This window comes from Stereum hirsutum, assembly GCF_000264905.1.
Source record: "Stereum hirsutum FP-91666 SS1 unplaced genomic scaffold STEHIscaffold_10, whole genome shotgun sequence".
Lineage (NCBI taxonomy): Eukaryota > Fungi > Basidiomycota > Agaricomycetes > Russulales > Stereaceae > Stereum > Stereum hirsutum.
Window position 1 is genome coordinate 703,425 of NW_006763140.1, and position 22,830 is coordinate 726,254.

General features: G+C 50.8%; 8 protein-coding genes across 8 annotated transcripts; 2 read left to right on the forward strand and 6 right to left on the reverse strand.

The window, feature by feature from the left end:
* Nucleotides 1-153: 153 nt before the first annotated feature.
* Nucleotides 154-3,541, reverse strand: STEHIDRAFT_132379 (uncharacterized protein; the record flags this gene model as incomplete). The annotated part of the gene is made up of 12 exons (XM_007305947.1): nucleotides 154-292; nucleotides 361-1,060; nucleotides 1,134-1,311; nucleotides 1,370-1,445; nucleotides 1,514-1,667; nucleotides 1,718-1,820; nucleotides 1,845-2,120; nucleotides 2,183-2,319; nucleotides 2,397-2,569; nucleotides 3,029-3,033; nucleotides 3,146-3,340; nucleotides 3,410-3,541. 12 exons carry the CDS (start codon nucleotides 3,539-3,541, stop codon nucleotides 154-156), a joined length of 2,268 nt encoding a protein of 755 aa, XP_007306009.1.
* An 835-nt stretch (nucleotides 3,542-4,376) lies between these two features.
* On the reverse strand, nucleotides 4,377-5,714 carry STEHIDRAFT_81559 (endo-beta-N-acetylglucosaminidase). Its single transcript, XM_007305748.1, has 2 exons — nucleotides 5,296-5,714; nucleotides 4,377-5,223 (listed from the first exon to the last, which is right to left on the reverse strand). Exons 1-2 carry the CDS (start codon nucleotides 5,646-5,648, stop codon nucleotides 4,584-4,586), a joined length of 993 nt encoding a protein of 330 aa, XP_007305810.1. The 5' UTR covers nucleotides 5,649-5,714; the 3' UTR covers nucleotides 4,377-4,583.
* Nucleotides 5,715-7,500: 1,786 nt separating this feature from the next.
* On the reverse strand, nucleotides 7,501-8,233 carry STEHIDRAFT_112388 (uncharacterized protein; the record flags this gene model as incomplete). Its single annotated transcript, XM_007305948.1, has 6 exons — nucleotides 7,501-7,557; nucleotides 7,615-7,659; nucleotides 7,762-7,826; nucleotides 7,884-7,905; nucleotides 7,975-8,084; nucleotides 8,161-8,233. 6 exons carry the CDS (start codon nucleotides 8,231-8,233, stop codon nucleotides 7,501-7,503), a joined length of 372 nt encoding a protein of 123 aa, XP_007306010.1.
* A 549-nt stretch (nucleotides 8,234-8,782) lies between these two features.
* Nucleotides 8,783-9,801, reverse strand: STEHIDRAFT_122796 (uncharacterized protein). The gene is made up of 6 exons (XM_007305949.1): nucleotides 9,657-9,801; nucleotides 9,462-9,520; nucleotides 9,377-9,398; nucleotides 9,260-9,318; nucleotides 9,156-9,200; nucleotides 8,783-9,094 (listed from the first exon to the last, which is right to left on the reverse strand). Exons 1-6 carry the CDS (start codon nucleotides 9,718-9,720, stop codon nucleotides 9,071-9,073), a joined length of 273 nt encoding a protein of 90 aa, XP_007306011.1. The 5' UTR covers nucleotides 9,721-9,801; the 3' UTR covers nucleotides 8,783-9,070.
* Nucleotides 9,802-10,028: 227 nt separating this feature from the next.
* On the reverse strand, nucleotides 10,029-11,496 carry STEHIDRAFT_112389 (uncharacterized protein; the record flags this gene model as incomplete). Its single annotated transcript, XM_007305950.1, has 6 exons — nucleotides 10,029-10,311; nucleotides 10,376-10,517; nucleotides 10,582-10,683; nucleotides 10,735-10,879; nucleotides 10,948-11,417; nucleotides 11,454-11,496. 6 exons carry the CDS (start codon nucleotides 11,494-11,496, stop codon nucleotides 10,029-10,031), a joined length of 1,185 nt encoding a protein of 394 aa, XP_007306012.1.
* Nucleotides 11,497-12,742: 1,246 nt separating this feature from the next.
* On the forward strand, nucleotides 12,743-15,961 carry STEHIDRAFT_99702 (uncharacterized protein). Its single transcript, XM_007305951.1, has 18 exons — nucleotides 12,743-12,876; nucleotides 12,943-13,003; nucleotides 13,069-13,100; nucleotides 13,164-13,195; nucleotides 13,281-13,334; nucleotides 13,395-13,430; nucleotides 13,487-13,537; nucleotides 13,597-13,737; nucleotides 13,808-13,943; nucleotides 14,020-14,081; nucleotides 14,218-14,364; nucleotides 14,424-14,496; nucleotides 14,558-14,620; nucleotides 14,685-14,806; nucleotides 14,888-15,024; nucleotides 15,090-15,467; nucleotides 15,528-15,596; nucleotides 15,651-15,961. Exons 1-18 carry the CDS (start codon nucleotides 12,813-12,815, stop codon nucleotides 15,841-15,843), a joined length of 1,851 nt encoding a protein of 616 aa, XP_007306013.1. The 5' UTR covers nucleotides 12,743-12,812; the 3' UTR covers nucleotides 15,844-15,961.
* Nucleotides 15,962-16,134: 173 nt separating this feature from the next.
* On the forward strand, nucleotides 16,135-17,295 carry STEHIDRAFT_122799 (uncharacterized protein; the record flags this gene model as incomplete). The annotated part of the gene is made up of 2 exons (XM_007305952.1): nucleotides 16,135-16,660; nucleotides 16,730-17,295. A coding segment is annotated over exon 2 (488 nt), but the record flags the coding sequence as incomplete, so codon positions are not given.
* A 2,810-nt stretch (nucleotides 17,296-20,105) lies between these two features.
* Nucleotides 20,106-22,380, reverse strand: STEHIDRAFT_81570 (transcription elongation factor). The gene is made up of 8 exons (XM_007305749.1): nucleotides 22,226-22,380; nucleotides 22,038-22,100; nucleotides 21,727-21,886; nucleotides 21,126-21,314; nucleotides 20,683-21,005; nucleotides 20,565-20,618; nucleotides 20,493-20,503; nucleotides 20,106-20,430 (listed from the first exon to the last, which is right to left on the reverse strand). The coding sequence occupies exons 1-8, from the start codon at nucleotides 22,286-22,288 to the stop codon at nucleotides 20,394-20,396; spliced, it is 900 nt and encodes a 299-aa protein (XP_007305811.1). The 5' UTR covers nucleotides 22,289-22,380; the 3' UTR covers nucleotides 20,106-20,393.
* Between the last annotated feature and the right edge of the window lie 450 nt (nucleotides 22,381-22,830).

The following is a 22,830-nucleotide window of genomic DNA, read 5'->3' on the forward strand; positions in this document are numbered from 1 at the left end:
ACTCAAACGATAGATCATGTCTGCAGAAAACCCATTATAGATATAGCAAGGATACATTGAATACAGGTGATGATGACTTCTGCACCACATCACAAAGTTCATACACATTGAACGTCGCCACATACAATATCAACGCAGAGAGAAATCAACAATCTAATTGCAGCAGCTGCCATGCGAGTCGCCGAAAGCAGGTACGCTCTTGGAATCTGTCCCACCAGGAACGTCGAGGGATGGGTTGGCAGTGAAGAACGAGACAGGCTTGAGCGTAAGGCGGAGATGCTCGACCGGCATTCTGCATCATCCAATCAACGATGTTAGCAAAGACGAAACAAACAGACAAGTCTACCATGAAGCACTCACATAGGCCAGTCCTCAGGTCGAGCGATGTGGGTTGTGCCCACCGTCGCGAACACGACCAGGTCCTCCTGCTCGATGCTCACACCCTTCTCCGCATCCTCCTTCAACCAGACCCCCACACTATCCGCCGGCTCACCTCTCGCCTGTGGCACATATTTACCCGAAGGCCACATCCTGCTCTCCTTCTCCTCATCCTTCACAACCCATAACGTCCTCGCCGCAAACCTCGCACGCTCTCCGACCCAACCATCTGCCCTCGGCATAAATGGCGTCGCTCCTCCCTTCAACCCGAGCGCGTATCCAACCGGGGCACCGCTAGCATAGTGCTTCCTATCCGTGTTTACAATCCTCCACCTCCTGTCCTTCTCATAATTGACATCACGAGCGCCATCGGCTGCGGTCTTGAGGATCGTGCTGTCCGCGGTGAAGCCATTGCCGGCGAAGTTAACGGAGGAGCCAGTAGGAGCATCGACGCGGTTGATGTCGGTCTCCATGACGGAGTTGGAGAGACCGTCAATCATGGGATCGATACGGAAGGAGAACATGTGTTGGTGGTTGATGCCGTTGATGCCCGGGGCGATCTGAACTCCGTAGGGAGTGGGGTCGGATGGACCTGCGGTAGGGTAAACGTGAAGGATACCGGTGAGACGGATCTCGAATTCGATGGAGCCGTCTTGGTAGAAGAGGTAGTTCCAGATGTATTCTGTTTTAAAATGAAAAGCGTGTGTGAGTCCGGGGAACGAATACGAGAAAAAGGATCGCAAAGTAAAATTCACCGTAGTTGGCCAAGGTGCAAACCATGCTGACCACCAGGCGTCTGGCACGCACAGAGTGCGTACGACCGCCCACCCTGTAGTCGGTGTGCTTCCACAGGAGTCCGGCATCCTCTTCATGAATGCAGATAACGTTCTTGATCACGACGGCCGAGCCATCGTGGCCGGTGTAGACACCCGACTGTTTCGAGTTTGACGTTAGCTGAGGACATGCAGGACTTGAATACGCAAACACATACAAGGTAGTGGATCTGACCGAGGCAATCACATCCAAGCGAAAGCTCGTTGGCCATAGTGCCCATACCGTACTCACCGCTACAATCGAGAGATACCGAGTGTTAATCCAACTGGACTGGATGACCGATCTTAAAGAAGTAACGTACGTGTCGAAGGCAAACTTCCTTGGATGAGGGTGGGAGGGGTCGCCGTAAGGAACAACCATCTCGGCCATGCTCAGCCTGTAGAAGAGCGGGCGGACGGTGCCATCGTCGTCATACGTGATCGTCGAAAGGGCGATACCCTCGCGATGACTGAAACCTGTTCTAGGTCGTCAGAATGTAATCCAAAAAGATGTTGAGTGGACCAACCGATATGCATCTTCCACTTCTGCCACTCCAAGACGTTGCCGTCCATCTTGAAGCTGACACCTTCCGGCTGAACCACATGCAGCGATTTCGGAGCTTCCCTCTTCTTCCATCCGTCTCTGCCATCAACCTTCAGGTTATCTGTGTTACTCTCCAAGAGATCAGGCAAGAAGTCCCAAGGAGCCATCGGAGGAGGAACACGTTCACGACCAGATGACTCGAGAGAAGCTACGGCAGATTCTTCCGCAGTCGCAGAGAGTGAAGGAGGTGTAGTAGACTTGTCCTTCCGGGAGATGAGGGAGTTCTTGTCGTGCGAGGCCTCCTCAGGTTTCGACGCGGAGTAGGTGGGAGCGAAATCGATGTGGATGACTTTGTTGGAAAGAGAGTCGACGACGGGGACGAAGTCCTTGATTCGAAACGAGGCTTTAGTTCAAACGGCTAAGAGATCGAAGATTACGGTCAACATACCAGAGGATGAGCATACAGGTTATCATGCTCCGATATTCTCGCGAACAGAAGCGCCTGTTGTATCCTCTGTGTCTTAGGGAAACGATCGTCAAAGCCAACCGTCCAGCCGTCGGCGAAGATTTGGTGAGGTTCAATTCCTAAAAGTGATAATACGATATCAGGGCATGAAACAGGAAATACCTGGACACAACGTTGGGTTGGACGTAATACGCACCGACAGCCTTCGCGAGCTTTCTGACGGTCTCGTCGGCCCTCACGATTTCTTCGGCAGCCAACAGCTCGCCGGGTGAAAGTTGCGGCTGGGTACCCTCGGGGAGCTTTACGTTGACCTCGACAGACCACTGGGATGTTTCGTTGGAGAGTGCAACGACAGCGTTGTAAGCGTCTCTGCACAGGGCCACAGTAGCCATCAGTAAAGGTGCGCCACAGTGAACGGATCATGGCCTCCGTGCGAAACAAAGAAGCATAAGACTAACCCGGTGAGAACATCAAGGAACTAAAATGCATCAACAGCGTCAGCGTCATCATTCGACAGAAATGGATATGAACAGTATTAGAAAGGACATTGCTAGCTCCGTCGATTCATCAGACGGAGTCCGAATTCTGCACGCCACAAGGAACGAAGGCATGACGGCGCCACACGCTTCAACTAGCTGTACTGCTCCCTCGAGTGCTTGGCTTGAGAACGTTTGCGAGACAAGAGAGGCTGAGATTAATTTATCCCGAGACTGGCGCAGTCATCATCCGTGCTCGTCTCACGAACCTCGAGAAGAAGCAATTCACGTGCGTTTCATCTCTAAGCTCTGTGTACGGTTTTACGCCAGTGACCAGAACAAGAAGCAAAACAAGCGCTTCGAAGCGGACACAAAGATAGGATCCGGCCCATGACTGAAATAACGAGGGAGCTACCACACGCTCGTGTATGGAGAGCAATGCCGAAGCGATAGAAGGAGATGGACTCACGTCAACCTCAGCCTTTCTGACAATAGGGACCTTGTCCTTCTCGTCAACTTTGCCGCCGGGAGTGAGAGGAATGCCCAAGTGTGCGAGCACGGCGCGCTTGGGAGGGGGGACGAGATAGTTTGTGATAAACCGGATAGCCTTAATCTCTGTTTCCTTCGCGATATAGTGGCGAACAGCGAAAGAGACGGCTACGATCTAGGGACCGGCAACCAAAGCAAAAGGATTAGTCTCGGTCCAAATTTATACGACAAACAGCAGAAAGACCTCATCGGCGGAAAGAGGATCCAGGGGGTGAGATGGGTACGAAGGCTTCGGGAGGCCATCCTTGTGGGCCTCCTTAGAATATTGGACGGTGGTAGCAGTGCTGGGAGCGATGGGGGCGTCGTTGGGAGCCATAGTAATGAAAAATGATCCTTGAGACTAGATGTATATGTTCCGAGAACAAGAGAGATAGCTTGTGAGAGAGTGCGGGGCAGTATTTATACTCATCGTACTGTAAGACCCTCCATTCTGGCCGGTGGCGCTATCTAATCAACAGTCAAAGCGCTCTCCGTCATCTGGCCGCGGCGCCAATTATGCGCTCTTCATCCGCCTTCCGCCGGCGACATCTCTACCACCGATATTCGCCGCCTTTTTGCCTCATCACAAACACTTATAGTTACTGGCCAATGAGACATCCCTTAATTTTTTCGTAAAATGCTGTGGTTGAAGGCTTTCGTACCGCCGGAACATGTACCTCTGCGCGACTGCAAACGCAGGCAGATGCTATCTTTCAGAACCACAACGGTCCAGACGGCAGATGCATATCGATGAGTCTCCACTTCGCAAGAGTGATGCCTTTCCTTTAACCAGCATGTCTACGCCGCTCACGGCCCTCCGTTTACGAATGTTATGAACTAGCCAAACTGCTTAGCCGATGCCCGAGGAGCTCCGGCGCCACACCGTTCTGGACATGTCTTGATTGTGCGAGTCCGAGCGCAGGCGTTGCACAAGTAACCCTCTTTCTTTGACGTGATCTTGAAGCTTCGAGATACGGAGATGGGCACCTATTTCCTCTATGTATCTTCCCATGGTTTCGATCTCCTCTGGACGGACGTCCCATCAACGTGCAGAGGACGTAACAAGACCAGAGTGAGTAAGCCGAGATGCTTACAGAGGAACCGGTATGCGAGGTGGTAAACAGAAGGTTTAATATTCCGTTGAAGACTGACATGGTCATCTAGAAGCAAAAGACAGAAAGCGTCGCAATTTACTTCAACCTAGGATCTCCTTCTTGGGTTCACTGTGACTCATACCGTCTACTTAGACTATGCAGCTGCCATACTTACACAATAATGATTGTACAGACTATTGTTCGTCGTTTTCGTCACAAGACCCAGTGAGATTCGTAATAGAGCCATAAAACCCAGAGAAATAAAGCCGGAATAAGTTGACAAACCTACGATTCTTCGTCTGACACGTCGCTCCCCTCCGCTCTCAAGGTGGCACGCCCTCGTATCCTCGATACCTCCCTTCTCGTATCCTTCTTCAAGACACCATCCAACCTCGATGAGTTACTGATCACCGACCCATTCATCGCTCCCTGCATCGTCTCTGCCCACTGCCATGGCTCTCCTCCTGCGTAATCCGGCACCGAATTGAAATACTCCCATCCCGCCACACCACCGAACTTATCACCATACAACGCCGTCAGCATGTTCACAGCTGTCACCACCTCGTCGATCGCGATGTACCCTCCCCCATTCGCTGCACTCGTCAAGGAGGTTGCTACGAGTCTGCTCGGATCCAGACCGGTTCCGTAGTTCAGGATGTCGATGTATTGGTCGTCTGGGTATATATAACCGAAGCCGGAATAAAATTGGGCGTTGTACCAGGATATGTGGTTGCCAATGGATTCTTCCAGTTGGATATAGTCGAAGCCGGACAGGTTTCCGGATTCTGTGAGTGCTGAGGCGACGGGGGCGAGTGTGATGATGAAGTCGTCGCCGAAATCCGCTTTGAGATGTTGTATGAAGTTAATGATGTCTGCCAAGCTCTCCGCCTGTTCAACATCGAGGTCCATTCCGTCCAGTTCGTATCTGCCCCATCGCAACATTCAATCAGCCCACCGTCACAACGAATGAACCATGAATGAACGTATAAAAGCTCACTTCGCGATATAAGCCGTCAGTTGGGGATAATACGTGTCGAAATTGGCCGGCGTGAGACACTCATACGTCCCAGGCGCCGCACCCCCCAACATCCCAATCACCTTTATCCCCGCTTGCTTCATAATCCCGATATCCTCCCACATCTGATCGAAATAGGGGTTATCGGGCGAGTAGTCGTTCAGTGCGATTGTAGTGGGGAGGTTCATGTTGATATGGAAAGCGGCGAGGATGAGGTGGGTGATGAAGGTGATGAGGGGGAGGGGGGAGACGTAGTGGCCGTAGTCACTGTTGGACGCGAGGGTGCGATCGTATTGGGTCTGGTAATAGACCGCGACGCGATGTCCGTCTGCCATGTCTGAATCCGAGCGGGTATTGGTCTGAGTAAATGGGTAGGAAGGGGAGGTGCAAGGGGGTCGAAAACCAGGATGTGGCCCAACGAGCTGTCCAGGCATCCCGAGAATTCCGAACTTATAGGAAAAGCCAGTCAATCAGGTCCGACTCGAGGTACGGCTTGGCAAGAAGCCTCAAAGCTCGAAGCATGCTTGTAATCCGAGAAGGCCAGGCAAAAGTGCGAACCACGCGTTATCTGCCGCTGTGTACCTCGCGCCCACTCGAGAGATGCCTCCGGGCCTGAGTGACAAACCAAGACTGGCAAGGAAAGTTCTAAACTTGGAAGGGTCGTGATATTCCTCGGGTGTGCGTCAGGATTCGGTGGGGGAGAGGTGCGGAGAGCGAGAGCTTATTCAGTTCGCGTTGAAATCTACATCCAGGAGGGATCGAGTAGCCTGATGAAAGACCCGAGAAACTATGTGGGATGGTGTCGATGCCAGCGCACGATTAAATCCCTGATTTACGCCGATATTCGCCCATGTGTATCAGGTACGAACCTAGAGGTCAGGCAATGCCTGCTACAGAGTAGAGCGTGACAAAGTCGAAAACTGGCCTCCGATTATCTATGGAGTGCAGCACCTATCGGAGTCTGAGAGATCGATGGAAGCGAAACCTGCAGTGACTATGGCCTGTGTCCCTACGTGAGACCCATCGAAAGCTGATACGGAATACTGCAGAAATAACCTGATGCGTGAGAAGCATATCACGCGGAAGCTGAGGCGAGTACAACCAGTTTGCCTGAGAGCGCCCGCATGAGATACTGTGGACACAGGGCAGCAGATGATTTTCGGAGTCGCTCAAAACCCGATGAGTTCGAGCACGATCCTTCCAATCCGTACCTCGATAGCAGGTCCACATATGAGGGTCAAGTGTCCAAGCACAAGTGAGCTGAAGAGGTTTAAAGAGGCGTTCACCAGGTTCGAGAGATCAATGGATGCGGAAGGAGAGACGGTAGTAAGTAGGCTGTAACGGCTGAACATAGGAAGTCGATCGGTACGGTTTCGCCGCTTCGCCAAGCGCTAGACTGAGTATAAGATTTGACGCGATATCTCAAGGATATCCAGTAGCTGTCGTGCAGTCATAGGTTGTGGTTGGAGGGAGAAGATCAAGCGGTCGTGGCTGGATTGGTCTTCGCCAGCCGCGATGGCCGGGTGGCGTGATTTAGGTCCAGGGCCACATTGAGGTCGTAGTGCTATTCCTATGTTACCTCGTCAGCGTCCTTTTCGAGTCCATGTGGATAACAGACAAAGAGGCTTAGAGTGTTTCGACAGCAATGCCCTCTTTGGCAACTGCGCCTTGGAGCCTGATCATCGGAGGCCACACTATGTGCAGTGGAGGATGTAACCGGACCAGACTGAGTAAGCCGAGTCGGTGGTAAACAGGAGGGCAGAATCAGAGTTCATCGAAGGAAAGGGAGACATGGACTCATGATCTATCCCCACAAGCTACTATTGAAGGTACTAGGCTAAGCACTAGAGTTTGAGCTAGCGTTGGCCTACGTAGCATTTTCTGTAAATCAATGTGCCGCCGCCTAAGCCGGCCTGCCTCAGCCTCAAAAATCACAGAAATAAACAGATATCGTACAGATGCAGCATTATAATCCAAGAAATACGAGACTAGGTTGATGACATATTGTTAAAAGTTAACAAAGCGAGACCTGTAAAATGAGATGTATCCTTCTCAACGATAGCGACGAGGAAGACAAGCAAGAAAACACGATGACCTGTATTACGGCGTTGGTCGTCAAACACACCCGGGCCCGTCAAATGATATAAAGGGACGTACAGAGACAGATAGAGAGGTTGTTGAACCCGATTAGAGTTGCACGATACTCCGACTTGGTGATTGCTCCTTCATGATACAACCTCCAATCTACACCACCACATAAGCCAACAACGTTCGATAAAGATGCAAGGGATGTAAACACACTTGAAATAAATGCGCATCTATAACATCATCCTCTTCCATACCCAGCTACAAACACAAATACCAGCACCAGCATGCCACACGCAGACCCACGGTGAATTATGTGGCGTTAACGCTTACAGCTACCCGAGCAAGCATGGGTAAACGTACCGCCTCTGGTGTATCGTCTTCATTACCGCGCACTGTGACTCCGTGGTATTCAAATCGCAGGTGGTCTGGCGAGATTTACGTTATTAAGGAAGAAACTGGACGAAAGATAAATTCCGACGGACCTCGGTCTACATTGAACCGTTTCTAAGGAGGAGAACATATAACCATGAGACAGGGAGGAAGGTATCCAAAATGAGAACTGGGAACACATACTGCGGCTTCGTTCATCACTTTCTTCAACGAGCCCGTCTTCCTGACCTTGAACTTCACCGCTACCGCACATAACCAACAACGGTTAGACGGCCTATCCTTCCATAAACAATCTTGCCCACAATCGCGTACGCAGATCCCAAAGCAGAGTAGAAGGAAGCCGATAAGAATGAAATCGAGACTACCCACTTCGTCCTTGGTGGCAAACACCGAACTGAATCTTGTCGTCAATGTGAGGTTTTTCTTCCCTTTCTTCACTCATTTTATGGCCCGTTCGTCTTTTTGGAAGAAAAGCTAGAGTCTAGTATTGTGCTTATAGCAAGCGTAGTGCGGTACCGGAGGGTCTATATGAAAAAGCAAGAGGAGGACGCGGTGAGGTTGTAAGTCGTGGCGACCGTCGTGAATGACCGTGTTCGTGTTGTTTGGCTGCCCAAACAAACGCGACCGCGTTACGTCACAGTTTGAGTCACCCGTTACGTTCTGTGACCCCGCGTAAATTGGAGAGCAATTCAAATACCACGCCCTCCGGGCCAGACCTGTTCCTTCAGTCCCCACAGATTTGGCCACTAAGTTGCTTTGCTTCAAGCTCCTTCGCCACTTGGCGAAGAGGAGACAATGAGGAAGACGAGAACACCAAACAGTAGACAAGTCGGAGTTGTACGAGAGACGGAAAGATGCGGGCCTGACGAGGTGACTGTGATGCTCCGAGATAACGCAGTGACAAAAACATGAAGCTCAGGACAGGCCTCACAGTTTTGACGCCACCGCCACAGGTCGGGGCGTGACGTGACTAGTGTTACCGCAATGAATGACTCTTGTTCTAAGACCTAACGGAACAGGAAGATTATGTGTGGCCCGGAACTGATTGTATTTGTGAATGTATAATTTAGAGGAGCAATGGTAGCGGTCTTCGGTGCCCAACAATACGAAGAAAGAGAGATATAAGCAACGAGGCAGAAGTAAAGTATGGTCATACAACTCTCCCTCGCATGACGAGTACTTCACAGATACGATTCAAAGCAGACAGAGGCCCACGAGAAGGTCGAAAAAGCGACGAAGGTGACACGAAGGAAGATAATCTCTGAGGCAGTCAATGAGCTCATGGTGAGAGACTGCCACCGACCTAGCGAGACGGGAATATATGTTTGAGCACAGCTCACGACTGGACATAAATCTAGACTCACCTGCTCTAGATGTGCGTCAATAACATCTCCGTCCTCCATACCCCGCTATGATCCCAAGGTCAGCTCTAGGACACCGCAAGTCACGTATTGCAGACGGGACGTACCGACAAAGGTGTATCCTGCGCGTTTACTCGTTCTCCATCGTACACGAATTTGAAAGTTCCTGGAGCGCCACGCCATAGCATAAGTGACGGGTTCAACGTTTGAGAGAGTTTACACACCTGGGTCTTTGCCGAAGCGTTTCTATGTTGCACGCACGACATGAACATTGAAGCTAGGCTACACCATACAAGCTATGCCACTGACCTCTGCGGCTTCGAAGATCTTCCTGAAAGGTGTATTGCCCTTTACTTTGATTGTGATGGCTGCAGACCAGGTATGCGATATTTCACGCGTTCATAGACGAGCATTGAGTAGATGTTATCGAGGATGGCGAGAACAAAAACAGAACTAGATCAGACCAGGACATCATTCAATGGAGGGCCAAGAGAAGAGACGCACGCGTGCCCTCGTAGTTGATGGACAGGCTGAGTTTTGGCTTGACGTCTTCCGGTTCTTCAGACATGACTCCCATATAGCGGTGAGGTAGTCAAAGTAAAGATATAGGACTAAGAAGAAAGAGTGAGGGTCGATAGGAGATGGTGGTCTGTAAAACAAGTCGCGAAAGCGATCGGGCGTGTTGTTTGGGCGCTGTTTGGCGCCCGTGCATTTCTGTGCCCATACATGTGGCACCTGGGTGCCACACAGGTGCCGAGTGCGATAGGATGGAGATTCTGGGATGCGCGATCATCTATGAGGGTAAGCCTGTTTATTACTCGACATGGCCCTAGCTGAATATACGTGGGTACGGCTATCTATGCAACCAGAACCCGCTCATCGCCTCACGCCCTCACCCATCCAGATCTCAACCTCCTCTCCGCCAGCACCGCTCTCCCCGCCTATTCTTACAAGCTTCATGCCCGTGTTTTTCTCTACCATATTCCAAAGATCTCGCTCTGCGGGATCACGTTGCTTGTACGCCAGCAGGACTAAAGGCGGCTCACGAACAGTATAATTTGGAACGGTCGGAGACGATGCGGAGGGGAATGAGAGAAAGCGTGAAAGAGTCTTCACGAGGGAGGGGAAGGACGAGGTGTTGTATGTTACGTCAGCCATGCTGTGACGAGCAGATGAACGAGGTTAGTCGGAGGTGGTCCAAGTAAAGAAGGAAGCGAACGAACACAATGAGGTCGAATCCTCCTATTTCCACCACTTCTGTGGGAAGATCTTCGTCCCAATCTAGTGGAAGAGCTTCTGGAGGACACACAGGGAAGAGGCTCATATTTTGGGAGATGTTATGGTTCATGAGTTCCATCGAAGACGCTGTGGCACAAGTATTAATATGCGGCCATGATTGAGAAGAGAAGAGAAGGGGACGGGAACATACGCAGGTCCGTGCTGATGATTCTAGTCTTCTTCCTAGTCTCGATTTGAGACGAGCGAGAACGAAGGGCGGCGAGGACGAGAGAGACGATTCCTGTTCCTGCACCTATACCGGATATGAGAACCGATTGAAGTTTACTCAAAAAATATAACATACCTAGCTCGATGATATCGCACCCTTCCTTCTCTAACAGCACTCTTCGAAGTTGCTGAACGAGCGAATCTTTTTCTGTGGTTGAGGTTATGCCTTTCGACAGCTCTACAAGCCATGCACTCAGCCCTAACCCACTGTCCCATAATTTCTATGTCACAGCTGAGTATCAGTTCGTCAGAAAGAGTAATTATGAGTCGTTCATGTTGGTAAGCGTACTTTGTCAAGATCGAAAGATGTCTGCTCTTTTATAGTCAGCGTGTTCTCATTGACTTCCGCATCCTCCTTCGAAAAGTCGAAAAGTCGAAACGACCGCAAGATAGACTCCTGCTTCCGCTGTTTCCCCCCAGGCAAGCGAGCAGCAAAAGTGATGGGAAGAGACGACACTGGCAGTGGTACCGCCAACACAGTACTCCGTATCCCGTTCCCCCGTCCAGTTTGCGTCAAATCAATGTCCATGGTCGCGTTCGAATGCGCCGTCAATACTAGACAACATTGATCTCCATTCTTCACTCGCGGTGGGGGCGCTACTGAGAGTTCTTTGTACGCATTCGCGTTTCGCCAAGTCGTAAGTTTCACAGGTTTAGTGATTGGGGTGGGATGAGGTCGAGCAGCATTCCATGACGGAGTCCAGAAGTAAAAGATATCGAGGGGTGATTCGTAAGGTTCTGTGCGGAGGTCGTTGGAGACTTGTGGCGTGATGATTATGGGAGTATTCAACGCACATTGTAGAGGCGGTGGTCTGAGAAACGAGACATAGTAGTACATGGGGGAGATTCCTGAACGGAAGCCGATCAAGAAAGAATTGAGGTGTGGCACTGGGCAAATTTGCCACAGTGCCAAGTGGCGCTGACATCGGTGCCTTCCGAATCTCCGCTTCAACCTCAAAATCAACTTTGAGTGATCAAGAATACGACTCAGTTGCGACTCAGTCGTTCATTCACTGGAGAGCACTCTTTGGAAGCAATCGCTTGCTTGCGGAAAATATAGGTCAGTATCCTGACAATACACTCCATCGCTCTTAGGATCATATAGGAAAACTCATTTTATCGACGGCATCAGTAACTTACTCACGTCGCGCCACAAGGAGCCTCTGCTACATCCACACACATCCACAGTACTACATCCAAGTAACATCTCTTCAGTCAACACAAGGTAGTAAACCTCCTGGCATATATGTCAAGCCACGCTCCATTTCATTATCAATTGCACCTCCGCCCGAGCCTACACTTTTGGGGATCAGATGAGCCGTTCAAGCAAGATGGTAACTACGGATTGCATTCCTGTGCAGAATGAACAGTCTCACACATCGTAAGGGTTATCTACTGGAATCTGGGCTATCAGCATGCCTCCCTCTCCAATACCAGCGTTTAGCAAGCATACTTTCCCAGACTTTCCCACCCATTCCCACTCCCCTATCCGTCTTCGGAGCGTAACTTGAACATCATCCTCCACGATTGTCTCGTAATGGATCGCCTACTTCAAGTCATCTACCCTTGGAATCCTCCTAACGTCTCATCGCTCATGTCCTCGTCTGGGTCGCTGGGGTCTTGGATACATGGCTTATCTACGATACACTCTTTGCAGTGTTTTCGCATGACGATCAAAACAACGAGTGTCGATTTGAACACCTTCGTCCGTACGTTATATTTCGGCTCATCTTCGTCGCGAAAGCTACCAGAGCGGACTCGCGCCAAAAGGGCTCATATACTACTCGCGATCACCGGAAGCTCAGCTGGCCAAGTGATCTCATTGTCCGCACCGGAAGGGTAGTACAGTAAAGCCTTGTACGGTAGGAGTACAGGCGCCTGCGCGATTGTCCGTGGGGTTCTGTCAATCGATACGTAGAACCGGCCTACCTTCCATACATGTAGTACCTTTCATACTTGTCTCGGATCATGAACGACCCGCACGATACTCCCGAGACCGCCTGATCTGAGCTAACACATTCACCCGCCGTCCTATAAAGCCTGTTGAGAGCTTTCGCTTATTCAATACCTACCAGTACCTACCCTTGACTTCCCGCTCTTCTTTTCTCTTCACTACACCTTCGTCTCACTTCTCTTTATACACGCTACGCCACCATGACGATCGCACCGCCGAAGGTGTCCTACGTTGATGTTCTCGTGATTGGCGCGGGTCCCGCAGGTGAGCCCCTATTCAGGTTTTAGACGAGTGGTATTACTGACAAACGCGCTGTGTCCTGGTATTCAGGCGTTATGTGCGCTAATGGTCTGGCGCGATATGGTATTGACGTCCGGATAATCGACAATAAGTTCGCAGTGTTCTCTCTTGCACCCCACGGTTGAGACTGACAATCTCTCTCTTACATATCGTCAGGGATAAAGCTGTAGCGAAGGGTCAAGCAGATGGTCCGTCTGACCTTCGGATCCTGTTTTCACGTGTGACTGATCATGAACTGGTTGCCTATACAGGAATTCAACCTCGCACCATTGAGGTTATGCAGGTAGGCCCTTCCCTGCCGCCCCTATTTTTACCCCTTCATATTTCTGCAGATGCGAGCACAAAACTGATGCTGAAACATCTTCTAGAGCTATGGCCTAGCGGACCGTCTTCTGCGGGAAGCGAACCACATATATTTGGCGGTTAGCACGAATACCTGCGAGTCGCGATCTAACTCCGTCCTGATTCTCCGCGTTCCTTAGGCGTTCTACAATGCTGACGCACACGGCAATCTTACGGTGCGTTGGGTATTCTTCCTTCTTCTCGTTTCGTGAGACTAACATTCGAGACGCAGAGAACACGAAAGCAGCCAGTCATCGGAGTCCCGGCACGATATCCTCACAAGGTACGCTGTTCCCTGTTTGCCCACTTTAGCTCCACTAACATCATTTTGTTGACGAAAAGGTCACCCTTCATCAAGGGGCGATTGAGTCGATATTCTTGGACTCTATGGCATCTTACGGAATACACGTTGAACGGTCCACGGCGCCTGCCTCGATAGAGATCGTATCAAAATCCTCGTCTTCCAACGACTATGCTGTCAAGGTCAATCCACCGATAGTCAAATGAATAGCTCAAAAGATTTCTGACTCGTTTTGAACATTTTTTGTCGTAGGTTCAGCTCCAGCGCTCGCGCGAGAACGGCGAAAACGAGGTTGAGACCGTGCACGCAAAGTACGTCGTTGGATGCGATGGCGCGCATTCTTGGACTCGCAAGGCAGTGGAGATACCCCTCGAGGGTGACAAACTGAGTACGCTCTATTTGCTTCCTATGCCACATCTGTGGGTCGTCAACTTAGCAACGATTACCCCTTCCTTTATCAATAGATTTCGTATGGGGCGTATGCGACACCGTCCCGGAGACGGACTTCCCAGACATACGAGCTCAGGTTTGTGAAACTTTCCCTCCGGCTTCGTTTCTGATTCAGGTTCTTCTGTACACCGTGCCCACCCTCCATCATAGCCTCTAAAAACGTCGAACACTAGCTTACTGACACTATCCTGGCTGCTTTTCTTGATCTGCAGTGCGCCATTCATGGCGCTCGTTCTTCCGTGATGCTCGTGCCCCGCGAAAATGACAGCGTGAGATTCTATGTCCAACTCCCGAGCCAGTACGCCACGAGAGAAGGCAGGGTCGACCGCAGCCAGTTTAGCGTGCAGGATGCATTGAAGGTAGGCTTCTCTCGCCGCTCTGTGTTTCTAGATCTAGCGTTGATTATCCGTATTTACAGGCTGCTAAGGCTGCGATGTACCCGTACAAAGTGGAGTGGCCCAATGAAATCGAATGGTTCACCGTCTACGAAGGCAAGTAGGATTGAGCTGGATTGAGACGTAGAGTCGAAGTTGACCTTGTTTTATGATGCAGTTGGACAAAGGGTCGCAACCAGCTTCCAGCGAGATCACCGCGTTTTCATAGCCGGAGACGCTTGTGCGTATTGTTTCTACTACGAAACTCGCTTCCATACTGATCTTTTTTTCGGACTCCACTGTAGGTCATACACATTCGCCTATGGCGGGACAAGGAATGAACACCTCTATGAATGATACACACAACCTGTCCTGGAAGCTGGCACACGTCCTTAGAGGATGGGCGGACCCCTCAACACTTTCGACTGTACGTTCTACCGGAGTAACCTCACTGAGAATTTTCTCTGACCTTCTCGTTTATCGAACATGACTGTTTTGTACATGATAGTATCAGTTTGAACGTCGCCGCAATGCTCAAGACCTCATCGACTTCGACCGACAATACTCAACACTTTATTCCGGCGCACTATTCCGGAAGACCTCAGAAGAGCACGGTTCCGCGAGCGTTCCTGAAGAATTCTTCAAGTATGTTTCCTCCTATTGCTCCATATCGACTGTGAACTCAATTTCGTGCGACACTGTGATTGTAGGGCGTTCAAACTCTTCGCGGGCTTCACGTCCGGCATTGGAATCCAATACCACCCATCCACCCTAACCAACACAAGAAATCAATCTCTCGCTCAGAACCTCGCCATCGGGAAGAGAATGCCCAGTCATTTTGTCATCAGAGCGACCGACGGACAGCCATTCGAGCTGCAAGACATGTTAGTTTCTGACGCGAAGTGGAAGATCTTGATCTTTGCGGGCGACATGCGAGCTGATATCAAGGACGAGGCACTATCGGTAGAGGAGGAGGAGAGGAGGAAAAGGAGGGATGGAGTGGTCGAGTGTTTCCCGAAGATGTATGGGGTGCTGAAGGGGTTCGTGGGTAAACAGGTTCAAGAGGCATTTGATTTCACCCAAATCAGGTATGCCACAATTTGTTTGTCTAAGAAATTTTATGCTCATTATCACTTGGGACTTCCTAGTGCGAACCACGGAGATGTGACTCTAGGTTATGAGATGCTTCCACCACTCAACGGCGTCGCGGCAAAGAGGTGAGTGACACTGGTCCCTGCTATGTTCTAATACTCTAATGGTCATGTAAACAGACACTTCATCGACCTACAAGAGATCAGTGGTACTCGTGGAGGTGACGCATACAAAACCTTCGGTATCCGTGCTGAAGCACCCGTTGTCGTCGTCGTGCGGCCTGACGGCTACGTTGGTGCTGTAGCGCCTATTTCAGTAGAAGGGGCAGACCATTTGCAAGCGTATCTCAGTGGCTTCCTCAAACGAGCATGACACAGGAAGATGATATGTGATTTATTGTATGGACCGTTGATTTGGCCTCAATGTATATGTTACTGTAATTGAATTCGGTGCAACCTAATCTGTGGCGGCCAAGTGGCCGCAACATCCGCGGAGTTTTGCGGAGTTTCGAATTCAGTGCCAAGTGGCCACTGGCAACCCCCACTTGTGGGTTGAGCACGCTGCACAACTCCTTTTTACTCGTAACGAGTGTCCACCCATATCCTCTTTTCTTTCCGTTTGAACGTTCGGTGCGGATATTCAACGCCATCGCGTCTCACTGAACCCGGCCCACGAACAGCCTTCATCTTCCCAACTGATAGTGAATGTTGATGGTCTGCTTCAGCTGTTTGTTTTTACTTCCTAATTCGTACAGATGGTCACAGGTATAGTCGAAGACCAGTAACTTCCCCATAAATTTGATGCTGCACGGGTCAGATATCAGCTATCGATCACTAGGGTGTCATATGGCCACCGAAGGGCATTGTTCCGAGAACAGGCATACGACTAGTCCCTGGAACTCTTGATCCATCTGAGCCGACCTCCCGCATCAATCGCGAAGCGTTTCATTGGCACAAGAAGCTGCGAGAAGTCGCGACTGCGCCCTGGTTTTTGCTCCCTAAGCTGCTGCAGGTTGGTCCATGTGTAGCTTCCCTATTGTCGGGCGCCACGGCCCAGTGGCATTTCTGCAGGCTGTGGGCTTTTGTTCTCGGGTATGGCAGTGCGTGTATGTCCCCGATATAAGCCATTCGTACGCTTTGTCCACGATACGTACACTTGTCTTCTACTCTCATACGACCTTTTTACCTCAGTACGTCGACATCCACTACTAGCATCTGACGCCTCACTAACTAACTCATTATTGTACTCCCGCTTTCAGAAGCGCACGTTTTTGTCCGTATTCCCATTATGTCCTCACAAGGCAGATCGTACGGAGCGCCCTTTTCGCCACAAGATCTATACTCTCAGTGGCCAGGACGTCGTCCGGTCCATCCAAGTCCGCTAAGATCTACATGGACTGTGGAGGATTCCTCAGACATTCTCCAGTATATCCCCACTGGACAGACAGCGCCAGGTAGATATGCAGGCTTTCCCAATCCCGCAATTTGGCAATCACCTACTTCTCGTGGACTACCGCCTATCCCACCGATAGGGCCGTACCTCTTCTTACAGCGTCAGGAGAATCCTTCACATGGACCCCAATCCCCTTCAATACTTTCTCCACTCGTCCTCGCCTTCCCACGCACTTCGTCAGACGAGTCCACTTGGGACCAATCTTCGTCCACTCCACGCCTAGCCCCCAGGACCGCGCAACCCTCTCTTCCCCCACCCACTGTTGCACCGACCGGAAGTACCGCAACGCAGGCTCATTCAACTTCCGCCAACGTCGGTTCTAGCGATCGCGATGACCAATCTCCTCCTCATCTCTGCGCCTGTAGCGATCCCACTCACCCACGTCACAGACTGCTCGGCGGGGTAGAGTCTGTGGGGACAGGTTCCGTACCTGGTCTTCCGGCTATGGGTCGACGATCCTCCAGTGAGCATCGTCGAGATAGCATACTCACCAACGGGCATTCCGATCACGGCCCCACTCGTCCTAGTATCGATACGATGTCGGGACCCCTTCCCACTTCTGGTACCCGAGACCCTAGAATCGTTCCTTCTGGACCATATACCAACTCGCCGGAGCAACGGACGAGTCCTTCGGTACGATTTTCCTTGCCCAATGACGATGAACCTGTGATCCCCACCACTCCTGCGAGCTCTCGACCAAGCGCACAGGGAACACATACGGCTAGTTCTCACTCAGGATCTGGTGGAACGGGCAATGGCGTTTCCTCCACGACTCCATTTCCCGAGACCCCGACCTTCCGCACACTCCTCCATAGCGAAGATGAGACGAGGGAGCGTATAGCCACCCAATTCATCGACCAATTGCCGCCTGGTCCCGTATCTCGCGGAAGCCTGCATATGCTGGTGATTGTGCTTTACGGTGCTCGACAGCAGCACGGGCAAACGAGAGACTACATTTATCGTTTCGTCGAAACCACTCGTCTGACCCCTGAGCAATACCAGGTCCTTGTGGCGATGGTACGGGAGCGCAGGCCAGACATCATCCTGCCAATTCGATGGACGGGTTCAGTGTCTACGGATGGCTCCATCCCAACCATTCCCGACTTCATTAGCGACAGCGTTCATCTGGAGGCTCAGTCTTGGGGACGACGTGGAGAGACACTGGGTGGTGATGAAGAGGAGATGTCTGTCCATGTGACACTTTCGCCTTCAGCACTGTCTACCGAAGCAGAAGGTCGCCGCACAGGAAGCGCTCTATCTGTGAGTTCTGTCTCGTATCATTTTCTGTGCACCCCTCATTGTGATTTAGGATTTCGATGTCCTTGCGACACCGTCGAGCTTGCGAGGTGAAGACAGCTCGGTCGACCCCGTCGTCGCACCCGGCCACAGAATAAGGGTCGATTTGGGGAATGGATTGACTGTGGCGATCACCCTCGAGATACTCAATCCTCAGCGCGCACAGCACGCCACAAATGCTGCTACAAATAATGTGTCAATCCAGGCGCCGGAAGACTTCATCTCTCCGGAGTCGACTCCTGCCCAATCGACTCCTGGTCCCTCTAGCAGTGCTATGCGATCCTTCCCTATCCACACCGAACCACCTTCGACTGTCCGTATGGACGATCTTCCAGATATACCTGACGGTGCCTTCCCTGACTCACTAGACTCTGAGGCACCTGATTACGACTCTCGTCTATCCACCGACTCTGTACCAGGATCACCATGGACGACAGGTCCTACGAAAGGAATGTCCCCGCTGTATGGATACCCGTACCCGGACGATATAGTGGCAGGCCAGGAAAATTACGGATTCCGAGGAGTTGTGATGGTAAATATTGGTGTCTATACCGTCGTTCCATGTCGTCAGTGCTGATTTGGATTTCCTTTCGCTCTGCAGAATATAGAAGAGACAATCCGCTCGATCGCCACCGTGCCTGCGCTACAGCACGCCTGCTCTGAAGTTCTCATGGCATTTGCGAAGCGTCCTATCAACATCTTCCTCGCGTTCGTTGGCACTCGGGTACTCGAGATTTCATCTCGACTAGGCAGTGGCGACGAGGGTGTGACGAGAAGTAATAAGGTGGCCAATCTGATCAGGCAATGGCGCTCGAAGCAGGAGGTCTGGCGAGAGCGACTCGTGAAGTACGTCGTGGTTTTAATCCTTTTCTTGCATCCACACCAATTCTCTTTTGGACAGCGATGTGGAGAAACTGCAGAATATCCTGTCTTCACTCGACCAATATGATTCTGACAATCCGACAGTCATACGCCGTGTCCATGCGTACGCCCGGGTGATATGGGAGGTCGTGAGACGCTTATGGGTAGGTACTATTATCGTCTGGTCTAGTCTACATCTCTTCTACCTTTCCACTCGCTGACCGTTGGCCTTGCATCCGACACCAGATGTCCCAACATATCCTCTGGGATCTGTACTATCGATCCGAACACTTCCATCTCCGCGAAATGATGCAGGCTTCTCTTGATCCTGCGAGCAACCTCAGTCAAAAGGCAATCAAGAAGCAGATGCGAGATGTCAAGGGTCGAATCGCAGCAGAGGTTCGGGCGATTCAGGAGCTGAGGCGCCTCGCACTTGAGAACATCCCTGGACCTTCATAAATTTCCATGACCATGGCCGGATCCAACGTACGAAACGAAACGAGAGATACGATCCCTTTACGAACTCTTACACGTATACACACAGCTAGTGCATCTTATATATGCATACTTTTAAATTTCTACTAGCATACGATACATATCTGTAACGAAAACAATTATGGGTATCTGATACAACGGTGCACCCGACAAGGGACATTGATATCTTCATCCTTCGTCATTGAGAGTAAATATGGATACCGATAGACCAGCAAACGAAGTCTCCTATGGAGTCCCGCCTTGCTCAACCAGGAAGAACCACCGAAGATTCGTCGAATAAAGAGAATGCCACCGTATTGACTTTGTTGGTGTCTACGTTGGCTGGACATACTCACCATCTCCACTCTTTGGTTCCATCTTTCAACTTGTACTTGTTCCCGTGCATGAACAAACCAGTCTGAAGATACTTCAGAGCGGCGACTGAAGCCAGGTGACACCTCTTGTCTTCCTGGACCCTCTCAATGCGTCGTTTCGGGTAACGAAAAAACGACGCGGCGATAAGTAAGCGGTGGATAAATGAGCAAGAAAAACGGCACAAAGTGGTATAATATACGAGATCTGTGCGCGCCCGCCCTGGAGCACGTAAGATAAAGACGGGAGGAAAAAAGATCGACGATCAGTAACTTATACATACAACGATCAACATAGAGGAGTCTTGTGGACAATAAAGGAGAGGAGACCAGAGACAGGCGAAGCATGGTGCCAGAGACGTGGGAGTGCAGAGCATAGAGACAGACTCGAAGGATTAAACGTGGATCTGTAGCATTGAATTTAGGGAAAAGAAAGAAAGATGGCCCCGAGGAACACGGTGGATCGCTCTAAGAGAATTTCCACCTGTTGTTGCAGACGGTGCAGCTGTAGGAAACTATAGAATTAATGATCTGGAGTGGAAGACATCAGGAACAGCGTGAACGCACGTCACGAAAGTCTGCAACGAAGGGTGATAGTCAGCTCAGGTGACAGCATAGTGAACTCTCGAATGAACTGACCGTCATCGGCTCATCAGCACTTCTCGTCTGCGCCTGGCGGTAGCGACATTTTCTCTGCATCACATCCATCAGCACCTAACACCGACCCATCTCCTGCAAACCAAAAGTCGCCACTCACCTGCTTACACCTCCCACACTGGAATGCATCCGTCTCAGCCTGCTGCTCTTCCGCCCCAAGCGCCTTAAACATATTCTCCTCTTTAATCTTCTTGTCCGCATTCTTCCTCTCTTCAGAGGCCATATCCTGACTAGTCATCTTTGCTAGCTTCGCCGCTGGTAGATCGCCGCTGACGACGCTTTCTCGGAGACCTGGATTCTTCTTGTCTTTCAGATTGACAACCAAGGAGCGAATCTTGGTTTTGTAGTCGCCGGTGGTACCGTTGAAGGTGTGGAATACAGCATCTTCAGCAGCTTTAGCTCGTTGGAAGATGAGCTCCGATGCTAAGAACGGATGAAGTGGGACGGTCGACGGTCAGTATTTATGGCGGCGGATTTGTGGGAGGGTGAAAAGCGTAGAAAGATGAGATCTTTGATGGATGTGTGTGTGAAAGAGTGACTCACGAGCTCCTGAATCAAAGGCAAGGGCATCGTACAGCAGCTCAATACACTTGTCACGCGTCTTATCGCGTGTTACGTCGGTGTTGATTCCATCCGTCTTGGTCGTTCGGGTTGTCGAACCATTGGATATGCTGCCTGGCGTTGAGACGGTGGGCGTTGTTGGTGTTGCTACAGAGTTTTTCCGGCTGGGTGCTGCGTCCAAAGCGAGAAGTGAGATATACAACCAGATGAAAGGTAGCATGGAAAATGGTGGGAATCAGCTCATCGATGGTGACCATCGTAGGCCGATAAAGACCCGTCATTGGTTTGAACCCTGGGTGTTCGTTGTGATATGAATGACTGGCCATGACAAGTATTGGATTCACCTCCACTCGGTGGGCTATAAACGTGCAGTTGAACCAATTACACTGGCACAAACGAAGCGATACCTCGGTCTCAAGCACATAAAGCACAAGCCATAGTTGCGATTACAGTCGTCATGCGTCATTCCCGTAAATACCACGGTCCTCGATGGGTGGTCGAGTATTCACGCCACAATACCCTCGATGGCCGACGCCACACCATTTCCGCAAAATATGGTCTCAAGAAACAGAAAGAAACGCACCTGCAGGTTTTCCATTCAGTACTGGCGACTTCGCTCCTGCTGCCTTCTTCTCCTTGTCAACCTCTGTCTTCCATTGCCGTACGACTTCCTTCGCAAGCTCTGAGACCTCCTTTGTGGCGTGTGAACGGAGTTTTCCCACAGCGAGACCGGCTTTGCTTTCCTACGCACCACCATCACCACCAACCATCGAACCCGAGTAAGACACAAGATATCAAGACGAAGTATTTGGAGATGGAAAGGTGGGAGTTGTTGGGGTGGGAGGGAGAGGGATACGAAGAGCGGGAAACAAGGCACACGAGGACTGGACGCACCCTGAGAATGGCCTCAGTAATCTTCGCCTCCTTCTTCAACACCTGCAAGACATCTATCGTCTCCTAACCAACCCAACGCATATCCAGCACATCGATCCCACATGGATGGCGTGAAAGGACGAAAAGTAAAATGAGCAAAAAATCAAAATGAAAGGGGTGGTTATGGGTAGACTATGGACGCTACACACCTTGTCAGACGACGCTTGCTGCAGCGATTTCACGAGTTTTTTGAGCTCAATCACGTCCGACATGACCTCTTCCAAGCTATTCCTCCCTATTTCGACCTTTTTGTGTCCTTTGTTCGAGAATTCAACCTCTTACAGCCCTTACACGGTTATGCCTTCGTGGCGGTTCAGAGCAGAGAGCAGACTCGGCCGAAGCGGCGCGGTGCGCGCGACCAAATAGACCAAAATACGGCCGATGCTATTGTGTCCAGTGACGGCAGCGCCTTTCTTTCTCAGCTGTGTCAGTTCTCGTTTTGTTCTGCTGGACTTCTTGCTCATTGTACTAATGTGTATCACGCTGGGGCTGGATTGCGACGTGTTTCTGCTCTGGCGTCTCTAGAGTCCATCTGCCAATGGATATGATCTGCACCAGCGGATTTTGCCAGTGTTGGCACTCGACCGGGGTCAAGTCCCCCGGACACGGGGGGTCAAGTTGAAAAATCTACGGATTTTGCTCAAACTCTCAATATGAACATCTACAGAGCCGTCATATGAGGCCCCTCCAACAAGAACGGGGGAGATTTCTTTGAAGTTGCAAGCTCGAGGCAGCTGGATGTCGACTTGACCCC

Coding starts and splice junctions, on each gene's coding strand:
- STEHIDRAFT_81559 (XM_007305748.1), bottom strand. CDS start 5,648: ATGGCAGACGGACATCGCGTCGCGGTCTATTACCAGACCCAATACGAT. Junction 5,224..5,295: donor CTGACGGCTTATATCGCGAA/GTGAGCTTTTAT, acceptor GCGATGGGGCAG/ATACGAACTGGACGGAATGG.
- STEHIDRAFT_122796 (XM_007305949.1), bottom strand. CDS start 9,720: ATGTCTGAAGAACCGGAAGACGTCAAGCCAAAACTCAGCCTGTCCATC. Junction 9,319..9,376: donor ACGCTTCGGCAAAGACCCAG/GTGTGTAAACTC, acceptor GTGGCGCTCCAG/GAACTTTCAAATTCGTGTAC. Junction 9,095..9,155: donor TTGACGCACATCTAGAGCAG/GTGAGTCTAGAT, acceptor CCGTCTCGCTAG/GTCGGTGGCAGTCTCTCACC.
- STEHIDRAFT_99702 (XM_007305951.1), top strand. CDS start 12,813: ATGACGATCGCACCGCCGAAGGTGTCCTACGTTGATGTTCTCGTGATT. Junction 12,877..12,942: donor GATTGGCGCGGGTCCCGCAG/GTGAGCCCCTAT, acceptor CCTGGTATTCAG/GCGTTATGTGCGCTAATGGT. Junction 13,004..13,068: donor GTCCGGATAATCGACAATAA/GTTCGCAGTGTT, acceptor ACATATCGTCAG/GGATAAAGCTGTAGCGAAGG.
- STEHIDRAFT_81570 (XM_007305749.1), bottom strand. CDS start 22,288: ATGTCGGACGTGATTGAGCTCAAAAAACTCGTGAAATCGCTGCAGCAA. Junction 21,887..22,037: donor TTACTGAGGCCATTCTCAGG/GTGCGTCCAGTC, acceptor GGTGGTGCGTAG/GAAAGCAAAGCCGGTCTCGC. Junction 20,619..20,682: donor AGTGTGGGAGGTGTAAGCAG/GTGAGTGGCGAC, acceptor GATGTGATGCAG/AGAAAATGTCGCTACCGCCA.